Source organism: Anopheles cruzii, chromosome 3, assembly GCF_943734635.1.
Source record: "Anopheles cruzii chromosome 3, idAnoCruzAS_RS32_06, whole genome shotgun sequence".
NCBI lineage: Eukaryota > Metazoa > Arthropoda > Insecta > Diptera > Culicidae > Anopheles > Anopheles cruzii.
In genome coordinates this window covers 18,351,421-18,373,260 of record NC_069145.1, presented here as the reverse complement: position 1 = coordinate 18,373,260, position 21,840 = coordinate 18,351,421, and the positions used below count along the sequence as shown (strand labels likewise).

The window sequence follows — 21,840 nt, the reverse complement described above, 5'->3', positions numbered from 1 at the left end:
GTGGTGAAAATGGCTGAAACTCAACACCATTGATGAACTGTGGTACCACAGTTGATCAGAAGTTTGACGTTTCGTTTTCGCGCGTTGTTTTTCTTTGTTCTGCCTTCTTTTCGCGCCGGCAGACTGTTTGCTTGGAACCGCAACGTGAAGGTCGTGTTTTGGTTCTCTCTGAAAAAGTGTTTCGGTGTGTTGGAAGGCCCAGCAAATTTTGTAAATAAGTAGTGCCCCGTTGCATTCGATGGTCAAACAGAAGGTGCCAAAAGTGAACAAGTGATATTCGGCAACGATGCGCCGCAACGATCTTTCCCTTACGGCGGACACTAGCAATCGACGCTACTCGTTCACCTTGTTGCCCCGTTGGCGGTGAACGTGAGGGGTCGTGAATAAATGTTTCGATATTAGCAGTTTTCCAATTCAAATTGTATAGACCGCCAAAGACGATCCGAAAATGTGGCACGAGGCACGGAAGCAGGAGAAAAAGATCCGCGGCATGCTGGTCGATTATCGGAAGCGTGCCGAGCGGAGGCAGGACTTCTACGAGCGGATTGTAAGTACGGAACCGGTTCTAACCCCCCGGCTCACTGCATTGTATCCGTTGCATCGTTTCGGTTGCAGCTGCAAAAGTTGTGGTGTACTAATATCCTTTTGGTTACTTTCATGCTCACGCTCGGCCGGAACACGGACCAAATGGCGTACAGAAAGCCGATCCGACGCAGTTCCTTCAAGTGCATGGGCGCAAATGCAAGATAAACCTGGACGCCAGCGTCGCGACAGCTGCCGAGAATCCCGCCATCATGCAAGTGATATTCAAAGCCTCAGGGAGCTCTGGTCAACTCCCGTTTCCGTTTCTTTGCGAAAATACTCTCACGTACACACACACACGCACGCATTCACACAGCCCTTTAGCAGTCCTTTTCAACCATTCTGGTTCTGATACCTCTGCGGGTCGTAATTCCGGTTCGGGACGAACTCGTTGCAAATGACGCTCATTTCCTGTTTTGGTTGTTTGCATCGAGGGGGAAATTGTCCCATAATTGTCCGGCAATTGTGTGCACGGAATTGCTGTCCTTCCGATTTGGTGCCCTTGACGTTGTGATGTGTCCTTGAAATGCAGTTCCACGTTTCTGCCGCAATCGTGGCCAGCATCGTGAGAGGCGGTCTCTAAGGCGGTTCATTTGATTTTGTTTTTGCCCTCGCCACAAACAGGATGCCCTGGCAGGGGCAGAAGGAAAACCTGATCGATCGGTTCGATGTGCGCGCCCATTTGGACTACATTCCGCCAGTTCCGCGCACGGAACCAACGGATGCACCGACGGAGCAGGCGGACGACACCGAGCGCTCGATGAACTATGAACGGTTTCGGGTGCTGGCTCAGAACGAGTTCCTCGGTGGGTAACTATTGATCCAACGATGCACAGTCTGCATCGATCGCGCCTTCCAGTTCCGGAATACCCGGAGGGAGAGGAGGAAGGCCGTTCTAGGGCGTCCCGGTTTTAACGGAGCAATCACGGTCCCATTTGTAGGAATCGTGGAGGAAAAATATCTGCATCAGCTGCACTTGGAGGAACAGTTCGGGGTGAATGCGCAAGTGGAAGCGGAAACAAAAGCGGCTTCCGCGGCTTCGAAGAAAAAGTCCGCCGCCGGTGCCGCGATCGGGTACACGTACGAGGAAACCGACACGGTGGTCGCCGGCAGCTCGGGAACAGGTGGCAGCTCAATGGCGGGCAGCTCGTCGTCGTCGTCGGTCCCATTCGCCCAGTCCATCACGGCCATCGAGAAATCGGCCGACTCGGCAACGGCGGCCGGGACTTCCGGTGCGGCTAGCTCTTCGGCACGGTACGACGAGTGCATGAAGGACGAATCGGACTCCGATCTCGACATGGACGTGTCGATCGACATCAACAAGATTGGCACGGCGCAGGCACACGAGCTGAACGCGTGCGGGCGTCAGTACGGCATGAAGAGCAACGATTTCTACTCGTTTCTCACAAAGGACGCCGACGAGGCGGACGCGCTGCGAATGGCCCGCGAAGAGGAGCAGGAGAAGATCATGTTTAGCGGCCGCAAGAGCCGCCGGGAGCGGCGGGCCCAGCGCGAGCGTAAGTTTGCCGGTCGACCGCTTAGTCCGCCAAGTTACGCGGCCAAAGAGGAACTGTTACCACGGACACTGGTGGAGACGAACGATAGTTCCCGGTCACCGTCGCCGATCAACTCGGGCAAAATCACGTACATTACGTCGTTCGGTGGGGAAGATGAACTGCAGGCACATGGCAAGGTTTCGTTCGGTTTCAGCCGCGACATGAGTACGCTGGGCGGGATAGCGGCCGGCACTTCGAAGGCGGCCCGGTTGCGGGCCGAGGCAGCCGGCGGTGCAGCGGGTGGCGGTGCGTTGAGTTACGCGGAGAAGGTGAAGCAAAACCTTGAAAAGCTTAAGGCCCAACAACCGAAGGAGAGCGACAAGAAACCCCCGGTCCAGTATCAACGGTCGGCCGAGACGAGCCGGGGACGACGGGGACGAGGTAGTAGTAGACGTAGCAGCAGCAGCGGAAGCAGCCGAAGTCGCCCTCGGAGAAGCCGCGGGAGAAGAAGCTCACGCAGCAGTAGCAGTAGCAGCAGCAATAGCAGCAGCAGCAGCCCTGCCTCTCGTAAACGGGGCACTGGGAGCGAAAGGCGGCCACAAAGATCGCGAACCGAAAAAGCGGGTAACCGAAGTCGATCACCCGCAAGGGTTGGAGGGCCCAGCGCTCGGTCTGGAGGGCGGCACGCGACGCACTCTCGCTACCGAAGGCGCTCCCGGTCGTCTGCTTCACGATCACGATCTGTTTCACGATCACGCTCTCGTTCGCGCACTCGCGGGCGGAGTGCGCGAAGACGGTCACCACGGGCGGCGCGGGTTCGCAAGGGCCATGCACGACGTTCCTCCTCATCTACCTCGCGTTCGTCACGATCGCGCTCCCGGACCCCGGCGGGGCGCCGTCAGCGGACGCCAACTTCTAGAGCACCGGGCGGTGATGGCTCGTCCGACGGTTCACCCGAAAAATCTCGCGCACCAACGGCAGGAGTGCCTCAGGAGCGAAAAGTGGCCACGCTCCCGACTGTTGTACCATCCCCGATCCTTACCGTATTACCTCCACCACCACCGCCACCACTGCCACCAGCGGTTGCATCACTTTCGACCGCTGGCTCGGCGGCGGTGGTTGACGAAAAGAAACCGATCGCTTCGCTGGCGTTGCTCGAACCCGAACCGGAAGTGCCGATCAAACGCTACTACGGCCGCCGGCGGGGTGATGAAAGTTCCAGCGACGCCTCGAGCACGTCCGACGGTGATCGTGACACAAACGGTGCTGCGGTGGACGAGCGGAAACCGGGCGCACCCCAAACCTTGGCGGTGCACGATCCACCGTGGGGTGCCGGTGACGACGGCACTTCCGGCACTGCACCAGCAGGGAGCAGCAAGTGAGTGAGGCGTAGCGTATTCGTTCGATCACCTCTTTAGTTGGATGTTAGCTGCCACCCATCAGCGAACCTGGTTTAGTCACCGGTGCGTTCTTTCTGCCTTTATCTGCAGGTTGGCAAGCGGTTTCACCGACACAATGGTACAGATTAAACAGGAAAAGCCGGACAGCTCTACTGGCCCGACCACTGCCGGCTGCGCGGCTGGCGCGTCGTTAAGGTTTGGTAAAACGGTCCCCGGTGGCACGAGCGTACCCGAATCCAAAGTCAGTAAGAATACGCCCCATCCGTCCACCAACAAAATAATCCGATCGTTCCGTCCACCAACCAAATTGCTTCTGTCTGCCCACCGAGTGTGTGTTTTTTGAGATAGCTTCCGTTCGCTTTCGTCGAACGTTTCGAGTTTCGCGAGTTGGGCCGAGCTTGTCGTGTGATGGTCAGGAGGGAGGCTAATGCCATCACATACCATGATCGAGACCACCACTTCCTTGACGATCGACGACAGTATCCTCATGCTCCTAGTCCAGGTTCACGAAATTTCCTTACCAGCCATGATTTCGGACCATGTTTTTTGTTGTTTCATTAACGGTTTTGTGAGTTTATTTAAAGTCAGTCAGTTTGCGACTAGGGTATCGAACAAATGTATCTGGCCAGTACGTAACACTCAAAAACGGTATCGATTGAGACTGCTTTGGGCTTGAATCGTATGGAATGCGACCAAGACAAGACACAGGGGTTAGGTCATATCATTCACCATTGACAAAACCTGCGCCAACACACACACTTAAACTAGTTCCTCATATCGCCACCATCTGGTAGTATAGATCACCGATCATCCCTCTCTCGATCTCTCACTCTACCTTCACGTTTGATTCCTCTGCCCCATCTAACACCACCCAACTCATTCTCTGTCTCTCGGCGTGATTCCGGGGCGGTTGGCGCGTTGTGCGTTCCGATCATTCGTTGCAGGCCGGAATCGTTACTGGGGCGGCTCCTGCCTCGAAGCCGTGCTCGTCCGTTAATCCGCGCGATCGGCTGAAGCGCAAGATGCAGATACTGCTCAACAAACAATGTGAGTCCGGTGTGGTCGGTTTCCGTCTGTGGCATCGTATGTGGCACCATTGAGGAACACGACGCAGTTGACCGTGTGTATGCTCTTTTCATCCCCTCCCCCCTCCCAGATAAAGCGGACAAAAAGGCGGAGATCGAAAAAGTGGAACGCCAAATACAGCAGCAGCAGGAGCGGGACGATGAGATGCGCGAGTTGGCGCTGAAACTGCGCCGCCGGCAGCGTGAACTGCGCCACAAGTATGGCACACCGGAAAGTGATCACAGTAAATCGCACAGTTCCGACGGGGATCGCAGCACGGGCGACGAGGACGAAGCTACGGGCGGTGGTCACGTGAAGCAGCAGCCGCCGTCGCGGTTCGGTCACAGTTCGACGGCTCGCGAGGGTTCCCGGTCTCCGCAACGACAACCGCTGCTCTCCTGTCCACTGGCGTCCGTTGCCGCGCCGAGACTGACACGGCCTCCGCCTTCGTTGCGAGTAGAGTCCCTATCGGCGGTACCCGGCTACAGGAACAGTGCGGTCATCGAGCGGAAACCCGTTCTGAGAAGTGCAACCGATGCCGGGGCGAGTCCGCAGGTTCCACCGGTGACCATGTACAGCGGCCCCGGTGGTGATGTGGGACGCTTGCGTCGTCGGAATTCGCCTGCCATCGGTGGAGCCACGGGTTACCGGACGCAACAGTCCGCACCGGTGTCCTCTCATTCAATGAGTCTTCGTCGGGGTGCTGGCAGTGGCGCAGATACCGGGGGTGGTGGTGGTGGTGGTGGTGGGCCGGGTGGACCTGGTCATCGACCAGCCGCTCCTCCCGGTGGGGGCCGGTTTGATGATCGCAATCGGCGACGGTCGCCACCGTCACGTTACAACCGGTCGCGGTCCAAGTCGCGTGAAAGGATGCCTTCTGCGCGGGACACATCTACGGGTCCGGGGCGTGGTAGGGGTGGGCGCCGTACGGAATATCCAGGTCGTTCCAGAGATTACGATCGGCCTCACGGTTACACTGGTGGTGGTGGCGGCGGCGGCGGCGGAGGATCACATTCAGGTTTCAGTGCAAGCTCCGGTGGAGGCGGCGGCGGTGGTCGTTATCGTGGGGGAAGACGATCGCGATCCGGATCGCGCGGCCGAAGATCACGTTCGCCCGGTCGTCGCTCCGGATCACCCGCCCGTGGGCGTGGTAATGGTGGCGGCGGGGGAGCACCGGTCGGAGGAGGCACATCTAGTAGTAAGTCGGGAAGCACAAGCACCGCTAGCCGGCAGACGGAACCGAGGGCGGTTAAGAAGTTGGTGGACTACTGACACACGGGCACAAACGTGCTTCTCCCTTCGCTTGCCACCTGGCCACCATGTTTCAGTTTTCAGTTTTTGCTTACACTTTGTTCCTACATTTTAACGTTATTTATACCTAACTGACCTCAGCACTACAAACACTTAATATTGTTCTATTATGCTAATTCCTAATTCCTATACAACATACAACACAAACATACATTCACACTTATCAACGCGTATGTGCGCTCGGCACGTACATTTCACATTACAACACGTACACTGAACACGCTACAAAGAAACCTCCTACAACGGCAACGGATTCAGGTTATACTACTTACTATTTGGCGGTGGTCGCAGCGGGGTTCGGTGCACTGGCACTGAACTTGTTGATGATCTTTGCTTTCACTTGTGCGTTTCTTTCTCTCTTTTATGACCCCTGCGGAAGAGATGTGAGATACTTACCTGCTTACGAATAAAGTTATTTAATAAAATAGCACATACGCCTCTAATTGTATTATCGTTCCGAAACAACAACATAGCTTATGTAAATAAAAAATGTATCACAAACCGACCATCTCATCTCTCTGTTACTTTTATTGATCGATGTTTTCCGTCTGTGATCTACAAATGTCCGATTTGGGGGCCGATGAAATTGACTCTGGAATTTCATCTTCACTTTAATATGCATCATTTTGCGGTTCCCAGACCGTTCGCCCCCCCGGGACCGAAATATACACCGAGTGAAACATTGGCATCGGGTGAAGGTGTTGATTAGATATCTCTGGCAGCGTTTATGTCGATCGTATCGCCCCCGGTACGGTTCGCGGTTCATTATTCTCCACGAATATTATACGACAATTTACGCATATTTTTAAAGAATCGCTGATGCCAAATCTACTTTTAAATGGCGATAAGAAAAATGTGAATCCCACGCACCAAGCGCCGCAGACAATGGTGTACATTGTTGCGGCCAACGAAAAACAGAAAAGCAACAAGTAAACGGACAAAGGCGCCTAATAGCCGCGTTCCAGTACGGATGGGTACAAAATTTGTACTTTTAATTGCTAATCGTCTGCGGCCGGCGCTTTGCTAGTAGTGATCAGGGCACCTGTTCCGGGTGCGTTTCTGCTTTGTTGTGGCGCTCTGTTCTTCGACGACTCGACGTTTGGCGATCACAAAGCGACCCAATACTGGGTGGGATCCTCGTGAGGGCAGACCGTTTGCATCACGACGCATCCTACCAATGGCTGCAACGTTCAGTAGAATCCCAATCCCGGCACGGTACCGGTGCTACATTTTCCAAAGCTTACCATTCATCTGACCGCACACAGAAGCCCCCGAGGTGGCTCTACGCTAATCTGTCAAAAGTCAAGGTTATGGAAATGGAATAAATTCATAATTAGTGACCCGTGTGGGCGGCTCCGGTGGTCGGCTGCCGTCTAGACCCACCCAAGATAGCCAACGATCCGGAGAATGTGGCGCAAAAGTCGCCCGTTGGGGGAGACACTCGAACAAAGCAATGTCAGCGGATGTAGCATTACCCCTGTGACCCCTCTCAAAATGTTAGTCAAGGAAATGCCCGAAATATGATAATTTTTGTTTCGCGCGCACTCAACGTAACGCAACGGTAGCGGGAATTTGCGCGCGCATAAAGTAAGTGGGCCACGTGGAGAAATTAATTAATCTTGAAAACTCTGCGGTGTTCACCGAGAATGGGTTGGGCAACAACTCGGGGCGGGTTGAGAAGGTTAACCGGGTGTCGCAATTGATTTAATTTTACGTTGAAAACGAATTTGCCATTCAAATCTCGGACTGAACCAACTGACAGCAGCCCGCTCAAGCGGGAATGCCTAAATCTGAAAATCTTCATCCCACTAACGCAGGCTGTCCCTAGTTTATTGTGGATCTCCCTCCACACGGAAATAGCTCCACCGTGAATCGGGCAAACGGACCGCCACGGATTGTCGAAGAGACAAGCAAACCGTGAGCGAGTGTCGAACGACGAAATTGAAAGCATACTCCGCCCGCCAGGTGACTGAAGCCACGGTATCGCGGTAAATCAGGTCTGCCAGGGGACCACAACGACCCCAACCAGGTGGTTGGGCGTGCGCCGAATTACTTTCGTTCTCTCCAGACGCTCCTGACCGAACTCTTATTATGCTAATCAATCACCGTATTGCGTATGTTCTTTTCCTCGTCGGCGTCGGCGGCGGGAGAGGATCGGGCATGATGCGATTATATCACCGGCATTGTTGCCGGAGATCCCGGGCCGGGGTGTTCGTCTTTCCAATTGCAAGTGACTCTGAAGGCACCCACAACGCACTTCGCGGCCTATGACTAATACCTTTCCCTCGGTGGGTCGTGACGATTCGGGACCAGCGCGGGACACGATGCTGCGACCGTGATAGCGCCGTCGAACGGGAAGTGGACCTCCGCGCACACAGAACATCGGGCGGTCCGCTGACGAAAGATGACAGACCGAAGCCTGGGACGGGTTACGTCACTGGCGAACGAGACGGAGAAAAATGTCACCCACCGGCCGGAGGAGACCCACGGTCGATTCTTGAACCTCCGACGGCGTGATTGCCCGTGATTGTTGCTGAGGACGATAACGGTTCATCCTCCGCTTCGGTTTCGTAAGGCGAATATTAATTAAGTGGTGACACCGAACTCGGGGTACTCGGTTTTGCGGATTGATTTCGCGCACCACACAGCCCTTTAGTGACGGTGATGCGGTGCGATCTGATAAAAACCGCACCACCGGTGAGCGGCTGGATAGTGCGGTGTGGATGAGTTCACTAATCGTTCACCTTTGCCAACCAGCAACGATCACTCCCGGGACGAGAATGATCGTGTCACCGGCGTGTGGTGTATTTTGAGCACAAAAATTATGTAATTAATTCCGATGACTCTTTGGCACCTTTGGCGGCGACAGAGGTTGCCACGAGTCACCGAGCCGAGGTCGAGCCGCACATCTTCGGGACGGTTGTCGGGTTGTTGGATTGCCTAATGAATTGCCGTGCGGGAGGAACCGAAACCCGAAACCCGCCAGGGAACGTGAACCGTTCCCAGGCCTCGTGACAAACTCGTGACAAATGCATTAAACGCACCTCCGGCACCTGTGGACGGGCGCCCGTTCAATGGTGCCAACATTGGCCACCCATTTTGTGTCTGTTTCGAAACTTCCTTAAACACCGTAGAGCCGCACAGATCGGCACAGAAACCGATGACCCTCCGCTGGCTTGCGGGTGAAGGTCGCCCATCTTCACCAGCGATATGTTTCCGTTTCTGTCCATTACGTCACCCCGTACTCGTACGCATTGATAGCTATAGTTTGGGTGACCTAAGTGACACGCCGAAATGGCATCCACTTGGTGCGTGCGCGAGTGTGTGTGTGTGCCAAAGGTCAATGGGGTGATGGGTTAGGAAAATCGAAATCTTGACCCACAGCACACACTAGCTGCTGCCGTTGCTCTTCCGCCAATGGCCACAGACTGTGTGAGGCAATCGCCGGCTTGATGAGAGATGCTGTGGAAAGCGATACACAGGCGGTGTGGAGCCTCGGGGACCCGAACCCGGGTGCCGGGTGCCGGGTGTCGAACCTGTTCCTTCTTGCGAGTGTGTACTTAATTATGCGCGGTAAGAAGTGTGATGCGATGAAACATTCAATGGGTAATCGTTGCCGTTTTGCGTCACGCTAGTCTTGTCGATAAAGTAAAAATAAAACCTTAATTATTAACGAAGCAATAATAACAAACAAAAAACTGTCTAAAAGAGTTGAAACAACCCAAAACAAAACCAAAACGAATGAAAAATGAAATGAATCTAACAGAAAAACGAACGCATGAAAAAAGGTATTAAAGTATCGAAAACAAACAGCGAGAAATAAAGAAACGGAACAGCTCTTACTCTCACTTTAATCTGTTCAAAACTGGAACGTGCCAGCACGTTCCATTGCCCTAATTCTTGACACATTTACTCTCACCTCATCCGTCTTTTTGGCCGCTCGTATAAATCATAATTTCACTCAAGCGCGTAGACCATTTATCAAGCGGACGATTTTGGGGCGCCAAAGTCCGACACCGACACCGCCATGACAATCGAAACGAAAGCGGCGCACGGACCATTTCCAGACGCTCGAACCGATTACGTACTGAGTTTTCGCCAACAAACCAGCCAGCCAGTCACGGAGCCTGGGTCACTCACGGGACGCATCATCTGGTCCACCTTCTTGTTTACCTTCGTGCGTAGCATAATCTGCTTTGCGCGCGGTACCAAACGGTGCCGGTGCTGGTGCCGGGGATGATGATGATGCGTGTAACGTGTTTGATAAATGATTGTTCCGAAACGATAGGACTCCGCGTGAGCGCCCAAATTTCGTACGTGCCAGGCTGACATTTTGACAAACCCCTTACTCGTTAGCGAAGATTGAGGCCAAGCGCCGCCTTAGCATCGTCGGGTACGCGTACTTTGCGGTTCATTCGGTCAGTAGGTAGTTCGCCGAGAGGCGTGGATTAAGATGTCATTGCATCAGCGGTCAGCGAATCACGGTTCCGCCGGTCATTTTTTGGCGCAAACGCTTGTGTGGTCGCAGACAACTTAGAGCAGGGCGTAAGAAGCACGCCCGTAGCCTTTTAAGCGCGACTTGATAAACGTTTTGTGCGATGTAATTGCAGTGCTGTTACATCGTCTCTTTGCATCTTCAAAACGATGTTGTCCTTGGTTGTTGGCCTGAAGATCCTCACTGCTAGTGCTGTCGAGTGACTCAACAGCCCAAACTAACCGAGCATTACCCACCAAGGCGCGGTTGCTGGTTGACATTGAACGGCTTGGGGCTCGATTAAGAAGAGCGTGAAAAGATGACCAGAAGGCAGATCTGCAAGACGGCCTTGCGTGTGCCGGTGGAAGAAGCACCCGTTAAATGGTGTCCCCGCTCACAATTAGCCTACACGAGGCCCCCACCGATCAAGTACGATCAAGTTGCTACTTGGAAAAATCGATCTCCGGTGCTGGCGACCGCTGCGCCACCGACTACCAAAGCATTTGAAGTAATTATGCTTGAATTGGAATTAATTCGCACCATTACGTGATTTGTGGCGTTCCGCGGTGTGGCGCACACGATCAATCTAAGACCAGATTCCTGTGGCGAGTGTGTTCGAATCTAAAACGACGTTGCTTGGTTCCGATTTGTACGAGCTCCAAGTTTCGATATTTTGTTTCCGCGGATCTTCGTTTTCTAAAAATAAACAACCATTTTTTCGTCGATCGATCACTACCTACACTTCGCCGAAGAAGCCGTGCTTCTTGAGAACGGCGCCCGAAACGCAATACACGGCGCCGCGAGTTCTCACGGAACAAGAAGTTGAGGTAGACATTAATACGACTCCACACCACAACGTCCGACGGCAGGTCCATTGCCCTGCAGCCGGGCAATTTTAATCATGCGCATGGAAGTGACGATGGCGTATTTCGCGCGCCGCACCAAGCGTTAAACTCCCGCACGTCGCGGGCAGGAAACTACGCACGTCGGAAGGGCGATGCGCAAACAGGAAGAGCATCTCGGGCCCACAAGGAGGCACGGACGATGGACGTGGAAACCGCCTCTATTGCTTTATTCACCGCCGCAAGGGGTCGTCCGCGGAGGACAGGAACCTTCAGCTCTGAGCGGCTTGATATGTTGAGCAATTAAGCCGTGAGATATTTTTGCTTTTGTTTCCCGCAAACGATCGCACTACAATGTAATTAATCGAATTTAAAAGCCATTTTCCGCGCGCTTCGCCGCGCGAGATCGGACCTCGGCGGATTGGATTGGCTTCCCAATCAACGTCGCTGCCGCTGGTCACGCGTCACATCCTGGACGGGAATCCTTCCACGGGTACACATTAGCAATAATGGGCAATAAAAAAGGTGCCTATTTGGTTTAATTAATTGCTGCCGGCCGAACCGCCAATCGAAAGACTTCAAGCGCAGTTGCAGCGACGAACCCGCGGAATGTTTTTAAAAAACCTCCTCCAAAACGTTCCCCCTCGGGTAGGTAAACATTTTCCCATTTAGGAAACTGCAGCCAGAGGGCCACTCGATGCGCGGACTCGATGACGAAGCGATAAGCTTCCTCCGGGCGGCACAAATTAATGTACCGCTGGCGATGGCGTCGATGGCGACAAATGCTTCGCCTCGCCCTTGGCCGGACGACCGGAGGGCACGCGGTGGGTCAAGTGAATCTCACTCGTCGGCTCGACTCGGCTCGGAAAGATCGATAAATCTCGCCCCGAACTGCCGCTGGGACCCCTGTGGCCCGAAATCCGTGCGGCAGATTCACCGATGTTCTGTTCGGCTCGGCTAGAAGCGGCGCCGTAGCATCCTCCGCTGGGGTTAAGCATCTTCGGTCGAACGCAGATGGGACGTGATGGCAAAAAAAGAACCTGGCGTGAGATCGTGGTCGATAACTGGGAGTAATTTAAATCGTCAGCAGCGTCGCTGCGAAGTCCCGCGTATCGAGTCGATCGCCGGCCACGTCCGGCCGAGATGGCAAAGTGGGGGCATTTCGTGAGGCACTCGTTCGGTTTGTTTTGAGCCGTATGGTCCGGTACCGCGTGAGATTCCTTCTTCCATCCGACGGCTCGCCTTGCGCGCTTTGCGCAAGCCGCTTTGCGCACGGCCCGCGGGGCAATCAATTAATGGAATTGCAACTATTCGACAGAATACTGCTGCAATGTTTACACACCTGGTTAAAGGCTTGGAGGGCGTTACGGGGCGAGCGGGGCAAGGATCTTTTGGCCCCCGCCCCAGGTGCCGGGTGTGTGCATGAGCTCACGGAGCACAATTGGAAAATTAGTCAATCGTCCGTAGATGATTTACTGTGAAAAAGGCTGTCCGCCGGGCATAGATAATGCGCGCCGTGGTGTAGATGTGCCAGTTGATCACGAGCGCGCCGATCGAGCCTGCATCATAAAATCATAAACGAGCCAACATTTTGCCCACCGATAATGGGGTCCCGTTTGGCCGCCATGCCGTGGTGGCCAGCTATTTTGAGAGGTGCTCAGTTTTGTTTGAAATTTTGAAATTGTTCGCCAATATTCAACTACTAAAATAAATAAAAGATGGCGACCAAAGAGCAGAAGGACAGGGTCTTCTTTCACCGTTCGGCAAATTATAAACTGCATCACTTTTTGTAATTTATTATTGGTTTTCTTAGCGCTCGGTTTCGGTGTTTTGTTTTATAACATCTGCTACGTTTCGAGAGTAAAGGCAATCGATGATCAATCAGTAATCAAAAACCGATAATGTGAAATCATTAACACTGCCAAAAACTGCACGTTCTGGTTATAAATATCTTTGCCTTGTTACAAATGGGTGACAACAAACGCTTAACTTCCCATGTTTCCACGATCTTTCCATCGTTAAATGGCCACTAAATTGGTTACTGCTTCGATCTGCTTTTATCATTGCTTTATTATCCATGTTCAACCGCAACACAAAAACCAATGATAACTATAGAGCAATGATGGTCACACGCAGTAAACAATTACCGCTTGGTTCGGCTTGATTGGCTGTACCGATTATGCTCCCAGTCCCACTTCGCGTTATCTTCGCGCGTACGTCCTGCGACTGGTCCTCAGGTGGCCATCACCATATGTGGCCGCAGGCAGCCGGTTCATTATCGACGCAAAATCAGCACAAGAAGAAGCTCTTGCACGAAAACGTGGTATGTTGACATGGAAATGAAGCGCTGGTGCTTCTGCTTCTGACAGGACGTACCACGGGCCGGCCACTTGTCCACGATCGCAACAGCCGGTAGCAGCAGGATTTCGATAATGTCAAGGTGGCCACGTACCGGTGGCCGACTGGCACAGTGATCGTGAAAATCGTGTGCCTCGCAGCCGGCCAGGTGTGAAGTGGCCAACCATCCAGCGTCACCGTACGGTCATCGCACCGCCTGCCGTGGAGGCACCTTTCTTCCTCGGTGTGCATCTTCGTCAGTGATGGCCAGCTCATTACGTAATCGGATCGGAGCCGATGAAAGTGCCCACTTGCTGTGGCTTGCTGAACTTTATCGGCCGCCACAGGTCCTGGGCCGTCCGATCCTGACGGACGGCCGTCACGTTGATTGACCAGCCGCACCGAAAGATTTACCGGTGGTCTCTCTCCGGTTGGGACACCGTTTCGCCGCGGGCTATGCGTTGGCCACCCAGGAAACCCCTTCGTGCAGGTTAAAGTTCAAACCCCTAATGGCCGAGGCTTGCCGAGAGAGAGAGAGAGAAAGACCGAGAGTTACGCGCCGTTTTAATGCTCGGCTGTTGGTCGTTTAGTGCGCAGTTCCAATACAGCCCCGGGCCGGGTCGGTCCGCACCGGGTCAGTTTCCTTGACCTCCGCCGTAAATGATACCGTGATTTGGGTAAATTGTAGGAAATAAAAAAAACAATCACCAGAAAAGCAGAGAAAAACTCGACGCCTCCGAAAGGCCGAAAGAATCTGGCCGTTCCGACGGCATAATGCAGCTGTACCGTCAGGCATTGACATTTAGCCGCGGTTGATCTGCTGCTTAAAATTAGATTAATACACAGGCTCGAGTGGCCCGCGCGGTAGCGTCTTCAATTCTGTGTGCCCACTCCTACCGCTGCCGACTTCACCTCGGCTTGACCACCCATAGCCACGACCCGCCCGGGGCGTGGGGGGCGCTGGCGGCGCAACCTTTCGCGGGCAAGAGGCTCGTAAACATTTGACATTGTACCCTTTTCGGCCGGGGCTGGGAGTTTTCGGTGTCATGAAAGGTCAAGATCCACGCCTAATTGCGGGCAGGTCAGCGAGCATAAACCACGGACTTATGCTGCCGATCCGAGCAATGTTGCGACTTTGTGTGGCATTCCAGTGATAACAGCACGCCGGACAAACACCCCCCGACACCAAGGACACCCAAACGGTGGCTGCAAATGCTGTTTGCATCTCAAACACGGTTACGGTGTAAAGTTGGTACCAAACTCTGGTGGCCCACGAGTCGCTTCCGCTCCGAGTCCCAGCCGGAGTGTGGACACTTGTAATTAGGCAGCGTGTTGTCGCGCGCGGCCAATCGATGGTAATGCATTCATCAAACATAAAACATCGCCGGTGTTTCGCTATCAGTTTCCGTGATGCGCGAAGCGGCTCTGAAGGTCGCTGGACACTTGGCCGTGTGAGCCGAACGGACCGGCCGAATCCCGGTAGCATGGGGTTCGCAAAATTTTCGCTAGTAAAATGCCAAGGTTATGATGCCATCGGTGGGTCACGCTTTTGTGTGCTGGGAAATACACCGGGATGTTTAATAAGTGTTGCGGTTCGATAATAGAAACGCAATTTAATGGTTCGAAATACAGTTTATTAATCAGTATGTCCAACGAGACTCCAATTCATAAATTCCATTCCTGAAGAGGAAGGGATGGAAAATACGCGTCCATAGCTGTTATGATCTTATCATTTGATGAAGATCGCTTTCCACGATTTTTTAAGGTCTGGAAACAGATGGAAGTCGCTAGGGGCCAAATTCGGTTAAAATATTGCTTACACTGCGCAATAAGATGCCTAGGGTTTCTACTAAATCTCTTTCAGTCACTCGACGACTTTTCAATACGATGTCCTGTATGTTTTCTACGATTTCAATTGTTGTTACTTTTTTTGAACGTCCTTGACGTGAATCATCTTCAAGGCCCCCTTCGATCACGTTTAAATTCCGCAACTGCAAAACTTACTGAGCAACCCAGTATGTGCACCCTTCCATCGTGCGAAAGTTAGCGTGAAAGGAGCTCCAATCAATAATTCCTGCGAGAAAGACAGTCGCCTAGACATGATAGACACCAAAGTAAGCCATATTTGGCGATTACTTCATTCGCGCTGCTCCGGCTGAACGATGCTATCGATCGATGCCAAATCTTCTCGCCGCAGTCCGCAGCCCAATGACGAACACATTAACGGGTGTCGTGTAGAACTGTAAAATAATAAAATTCACCTTCCTACTCAGCACAGCCTGCTCGGTTGTTGAGCCATGCATTATTGATGGGTCGCAATTAAAGGGGGCCCGGGCACATCGGGCAACCCCTTGGGTTATCGTGTGTGTGTGTGTGCGGGCAGCGATCGCGTCGTTTTTATGCGTTGCTTTTTTCGTGCCTCCGTTTTGGCCACTTGCCAAAACGGAGCTCCATCAAAGTTCGGGCATCTCAGCATCCAGCGCGTGGCCCGTCTTGCGAACATCTTCTTCGAAGAACTTTGACTTTTGCGTAAGGATGCGTCGAGGAGCTATCGACGGTGGCAAAGGTCGCCCGCGGGCACGATGTTTGGTCCAGTTTGAGGTGGGACATTTTATGGGGACCGGCCGTTGTCAGGATGATCGGCACCATCGCCGGTTGACCTCAATCGCATCCGATGCGGCCCGGCGCAGGCTCATGGCGCACACATAATGCGCCCCGAACTCCGGGCGGACTCCATCTGCGGTCATAAATCATACCACATCATCCGCGGGGTGAGTTATCGACCTCAGTCTCAGTTCGCGATTGCGGAGCGCGCGCATAGTTTGCATAGTTTGCATAGCCCAGCTGAGGTCCGGTGGGAACCGAAAATGTCACCGAGACACTCTCGAGCCGGGCAGCAGATGGCCGGGGCTGAGTTCAGCCGGTATCAGTCGATCAAATAAGACGTCGCAAGGCTCGCGGTTTCGTTGGTGATTAGCAAGAACGAGAATCGGGGTTTTGAAAGCGTCGTGAACGCGTCTGGAATCACCTAACACGATAGGGGATTGGCCTCCGGACTGTGGTGACATTTTATTATGTGCCCCCGGCTACGAGCCCACTGCGTCCAGCGTCCTTATAAAAGCGTCGTGAAGAAGATGAGCATAATGGAAGCGCCGCTAGCGCAACATAAACGGCGCAGTGATCGCTACGAGGCAGTGGAGTTGCATTGTGCAATTTGCATCGCTGCATTAGGTGGCGGCGGGTAGTCCGTGATTTTCTCCGAGCCCAGCCGGGGCCAGCGATCTGTTGGTGGGATTTCCAGTCGGCACCCAACGATGTCGGGAGTTGTTGAGTGAAATTTATGGGGTAATTTACTGTTGCTGGTCGGCCCCGGGTCGATGTTCCGGGCGCCCACCCGTGTGTCCAGCGGTCTGGCCACACGGCCATTCCCGGTTGGCCACTTCCGGTGACCGGTCCGCGGGGCACGCTTTGCAATTCCGATGTTCTGGGTGTTCATCGTCCATCGTCGAGGCACCGATGACATTTGTTCCCCGGTGCCCGTCGGTTCTCGTTGGCTCGATCGACTTACGCGCGCCCGTTACGCGAGAAGTTTTGCGCGAAGAAGTCGCAGTCAACGCTGACCGAAATGGCACGATTTATGGGACAATAGTTTTGGAAAATTTATGAACCGTGAACTGTGGCTCGAGCCCGTGAGACCCGGGGGCCGTTTGCGAGCCCTCCGGAGCGCTCGTCTGCTCGCCGGTACGTGTTGCGTTGAAGAAGAGTTGCATTTGTCGGTGGCCACGATCATCTGGCCAGCCCGTGGTGGATCCGCAACAGATGAGGCTGGATCGATCGGTGATTAAAAGCTTGGTCCATGTTTACTCCGCAGTAAAGTCTTATTCACGGCGTGGCACGAAGCATTAACTTAGTTTATTTCCATCTTTATAGAAAGCTTCAATTCAACATTTGTAATTAAGCACCGTATACTGTAATGCTAAACGCCAATGGCAAGACTACTTATCGCCAGAAGGTACGGCCTTGAGGTAATGAATGTTTAAACGAATAATAATGTTTCAACAGTTGATTTACGGCGAATTTGATAAAAAAAATATATGTTTTCATCCTCGTTACGATTTCGATTCAAACTATTTCGCGGCGATTCCTGCACCATCATCCGGGTCGGGGTGTGTGGATTGATTCTCCCAGCGCATTGACTGAGTACCACCGCAGCTGTTCCATTGCTCTTTAATGGCACCAAATGCGTAAAACGCATCAAACACCGACCACGACCTATGGTCGTGACCTTGATGGTCTGCCCAAGCGGAAGCAGACCGACTCAACGATCGGTTTTTCGAGGGAAGCGCTTCATTCTCGACGCTTTTACGAGCGATGCGCCGCGCTTACAGACGATGAGAAAAATTGCGATAAGCACGAGGCGTGAAGCGTCCCAAAAATCTCTGGGATAATGGTCAGCTTGCCGGCCGGGTTGGGGAAGAATGTTTATTTTATTCCACCAGGAAGTGAGAAGGTTTGCGTGGTAATGGAATGAATTAAATCTGGAGAATATTTCATACATTCATACGCAGTAACAATTCATGTGACGAAATAATTGATCGACGACCGTTCATGACCGTTTAGCAGCCCTATCACGCTGGATCACCTTGTTTGATCGCACGCCACACACGCCTCAACAGGCGACAGCGCTCATCAATCAAACCACTGAACCGGTGGTCAGCGTGTAGCGTGTCAGGCCGCCAACATTTATCCGATTAATATCCCGCCCGAAAGCGGTGTCACCCTAAATTAAGTCACTATCAACACCCACCGTGCGCGGCGATGGGGTTCGTCGCTTGCGGATGAATGGAGTCGTTTGTTCCGCGTGCGCCGCTAGCGCGAATCTTTCGTCGTTTCTCCGGCCCAACGGGGTTGTTTGGGGTTGGGATGAATGAACGCGGACGAAAGGGTTTCGTGAGGCGCGCGCGCTTAACTAGACGAGACCCGCAGCCGGCCGGAATGGCATGGACCGAGGTTATGATGCGACGTTGGGCGTTGTGAGGCCGACTTGTGGCGAAGGCTTTGCTTACATATTTCCACGCTCGCACAACCGAGGTGAGCGCGGGCGAGTGAGCTGATGTCTGCGCCGTATGACTCGCTCGCGGCACGGAGAGACAGAGATGCGAGGCTGCGAGACGATGAAGTGGCACATTGTGGCCCGCCACCAGAAGACGCAGAAACGTAGAGCTTTGCACAGAATCTTCAAGCCCGGGCTTCGCTCCCTTCCTTCGGGCTTTTCCGAAAAACCCACCTCTCGCGGCACGGTTCGTACCTCTCGTAATCGGTTCGGTTTGGCGATGCCGAGATAGCCACACCGACAGCCGGGCCGGGCGTTTGGCGACGATGGCGTGTATATAAACGACGCTTTCGTTACGTTGGTACATCATTTCGCACCGAGCTTCTCATCCCAGTGGATACCACACGTGCCTTGAAGTGACCCCGCGATCCTCGAGAGAATGAAGCAGTCCGTAGTGTTCGCTAGTGTGTGCTGTGTCCTGCTGGCAGGACGCGCCGTGCTGTCGGCTCCGGCACCCCAACAGAACCCGAGCGATGTGACACTCGTGCGATATAATAGCGAAAATAATGGACTTGATGGTTACAAGTTCACGTAAGTGTGTGCGGAACGCGGTCGGTTGCGCCGTGAAAGTGTCGAAAGTGTCAAACGAATCCCGGATAACCCGGAGTGCGGCTCGGAGTGTCAGCGATATCCAACGACACTATATCCCCCTTTCTTCTCTTCACGTCTCCACGCAGCTACGAACTGAGTGATGGACAGATCCGCTCCGAGGTCGGTACCTACCGCATGGTGAAGGATGCCGAGGGCAAGGAAGTGCCGACGCTGTTCGTGCAGGGCGCGTATTCGTTCGTCACTCCGGACGGCCAGACGCACTGGGTGAACTACACCGCCGACGAGAACGGCTACCACCCGAAGGTTGGCACCGGCCCGACGGGAGGCATTCAACCGGGACAGGATGCGCCGGTCCAATAAGCACCACCAGCAGTCGGTCGGTCACCAGCACTGTCAGTCAGTCAGTCAGTCAGTCAGTCAGTTAGTCAGCCAGAAGCCTGCCCTTGGTCGATGCGCGAACTAGGTGTCAGAACAAACCCCAGCAATTACTTCTTGCTCGAGCAACGATCGAGAGAAAGAAGAAATGCGCCACTCCTTTCCCTACACTCAGCGGTAGCGCTCCGATGTACATAAGGATGCTTTGTGTTCCTTAGCCACTATAAGGATATAAAATAAACAAAGTTTAGTAAAACTAGTCTGCGACCTCAGTCACTTTCTCGAACATCCTCTGCTTTCGTGCAGCGCAATTGGTTTTTAAAGGCCTGAAAGAATCCTCGCGAACATTCCTGTGGTATGTTGCTAACATTTCATATCGAAGAGTCCCTTGGTGTTTTCAGCTTCGTAGTGTTAGAAGCCCTCTTGAAAACGATCGTGCTCGTGAAGGGTGATGAAGTAGCTGAAACGGTCGCCGATCCAGGGATAACGGTCAAGAAGGTTCTCCTGTGCATTTGGTGGGACTTGAAAGGAATAATTTATTGTGTGTTGCTTCTGTATGGCCAAACACTAAACTCAGATCTCTACTGCCAACAATTGGATAGTTTGAAGCTAGTGATTGGCCAGAAATGATTTGGCAGACAGAAGAGGTTTTGTGTTCCATCAGGCTACACGCGTCTGTATCCGGACCAGGCATCAAGTGACTGTCACCTTTATCGAGCAATTCAAAACTCCCTGAGTGTTTGGGAAATGGGAACCCTAGAGAAGACTGTGAACATCGATTACTACAGCTTGTCACCAATAAAGACCAAGACTGCTATGATCAAATGGTGCATATTTGACCCAGCCCGGACATGCCGAAACATTTTAAAGAAAGTTCTGAATCTCACGCACAAAATAATAGTTTTCTTTTTCCCCGAACTAATGTATTGCTTTATTAGTCAAATTACAGATAGGCATAAGAGTCATTAAAGTATTTATCAAACTGGATCTATCTAAATGTCAAATAAAACTTCAATTACATCGCCGTTGTCTGTCACCTTCGGGGATTATGTTATCTGAAGACACAAGGACCAAGCAACCTTTGAACAGAACAGAACCTTTCAATCATCAAATCAGAACCAGAACCCCTATACGTTGTCCCTGTGTTCAGTAATATGAGTTCAATACTGAGACGTTCCTTCACTAAACCGGTATCATCCACGATGGCCGATCATTAAGCGCATCCCATAACTCATGCGTTTATCGAAAGCGATAAACTATTGTCCCACGCCAAGACCAACCGGAAGTAGCGCTCAGAACCACGGGATTTGCTTCATTACTCATCGCGCAAGGATACTGATATGAGCTATGTTTGGGAAAGACCCGCATCGTTTTGTTTCCAACTTGCGCGTTTTTTTTTATTATTCAAATGACTGCGTGTGCGGCTGCGTGTGATCCGCGACCGCGGATAGCGAAGCTTGGCTCCATTAATCAATTTCTCCTGGACGCTGGTGTCGTCGTGTGGCTGCCGGCGCGGCCGGCCAGCGAACGATCCGTATCGCCCGGGTAGTCGCCGGCGCTCATCCTGGTGCGGTACCCATTCTCATCCGCCGTGTATTCCACGTAGTACGTGCGGCCATCGTCCCCAACGAACGAGTAGTGTCCTTGGACGGCCACGAACGATACGTCGTTTCCCTCGGCGTCCTTCGTGAACCGCAGCGTCCCTTCTTCCTTGCGCTTCTGCTCATCACTCAGCTCGAACCTGGGTGCGAGAGATTCCCCAGCGGGTCAGACCTCACCCTCAGAGCCGGCACAATACGGGGCTACTCACTCGAAGCTGTATCCCTCGTTGGCCGCATTGTTGCTCTCGTACTGCAAAATGTACGGTGTGGCCACGGGATCCACCGGAGCACCGAACACTGTCACCAACGTTGCGGAGACTGCAATCAAAAACAAGCGAATCGACTGCATCCTTTCGTGGGGGCAGGCTCGGGTTCGCTACTCAATCCTTCGGTGGCTACTGATGGTGAGCCTTGCAAGTTTGCAAACTTTTATACCATGAAACCCACCCACCGGCGATGGACATCGAACCGTCGATTGATTTAGTCAATCGATTGACAATGATCGAATCCATTGGCGGCTGTAAATGCATCCCGAGAAAAAAAAAATCGTGGATATTAAATGCTTAGCCACCCATCCGAAGGCTAATGATTGACAATCAATCAGGGGCACTTCCAATGGACAGATCGTCATTTGTTTACGTTTGGCAGTTTGTGATATATGGCCAGCATGGGGTTAGCGTCCGGAGATTAGA

At 53.0% G+C, this 21,840-nt stretch overlaps 3 protein-coding genes across 3 annotated transcripts; 2 read left to right on the top strand and 1 right to left on the bottom strand.

The window, feature by feature from the left end:
* Positions 1–448: 448 nt before the first annotated feature.
* On the top strand, positions 449–5,873 carry LOC128273058 (CLK4-associating serine/arginine rich protein). Its single transcript, XM_053010971.1, has 7 exons — positions 449–547; positions 699–796; positions 1,207–1,388; positions 1,524–3,456; positions 3,569–3,719; positions 4,423–4,525; positions 4,635–5,873. Exons 1-7 carry the CDS (start codon positions 449–451, stop codon positions 5,813–5,815), a joined length of 3,747 nt encoding a protein of 1,248 aa, XP_052866931.1. The 3' UTR covers positions 5,816–5,873.
* A 13,126-nt stretch (positions 5,874–18,999) lies between these two features.
* Positions 19,000–19,600, top strand: LOC128273649 (endocuticle structural glycoprotein ABD-5-like). Its single transcript, XM_053011665.1, has 2 exons — positions 19,000–19,151; positions 19,298–19,600. The coding sequence occupies exons 1-2, from the start codon at positions 19,000–19,002 to the stop codon at positions 19,530–19,532; spliced, it is 387 nt and encodes a 128-aa protein (XP_052867625.1). The 3' UTR covers positions 19,533–19,600.
* Positions 19,601–21,017: 1,417 nt separating this feature from the next.
* On the bottom strand, positions 21,018–21,497 carry LOC128269977 (endocuticle structural glycoprotein SgAbd-5-like). The gene is made up of 2 exons (XM_053007380.1): positions 21,358–21,497; positions 21,018–21,288 (listed from the first exon to the last, which is right to left on the bottom strand). The coding sequence occupies exons 1-2, from the start codon at positions 21,495–21,497 to the stop codon at positions 21,018–21,020; spliced, it is 411 nt and encodes a 136-aa protein (XP_052863340.1).
* Between the last annotated feature and the right edge of the window lie 343 nt (positions 21,498–21,840).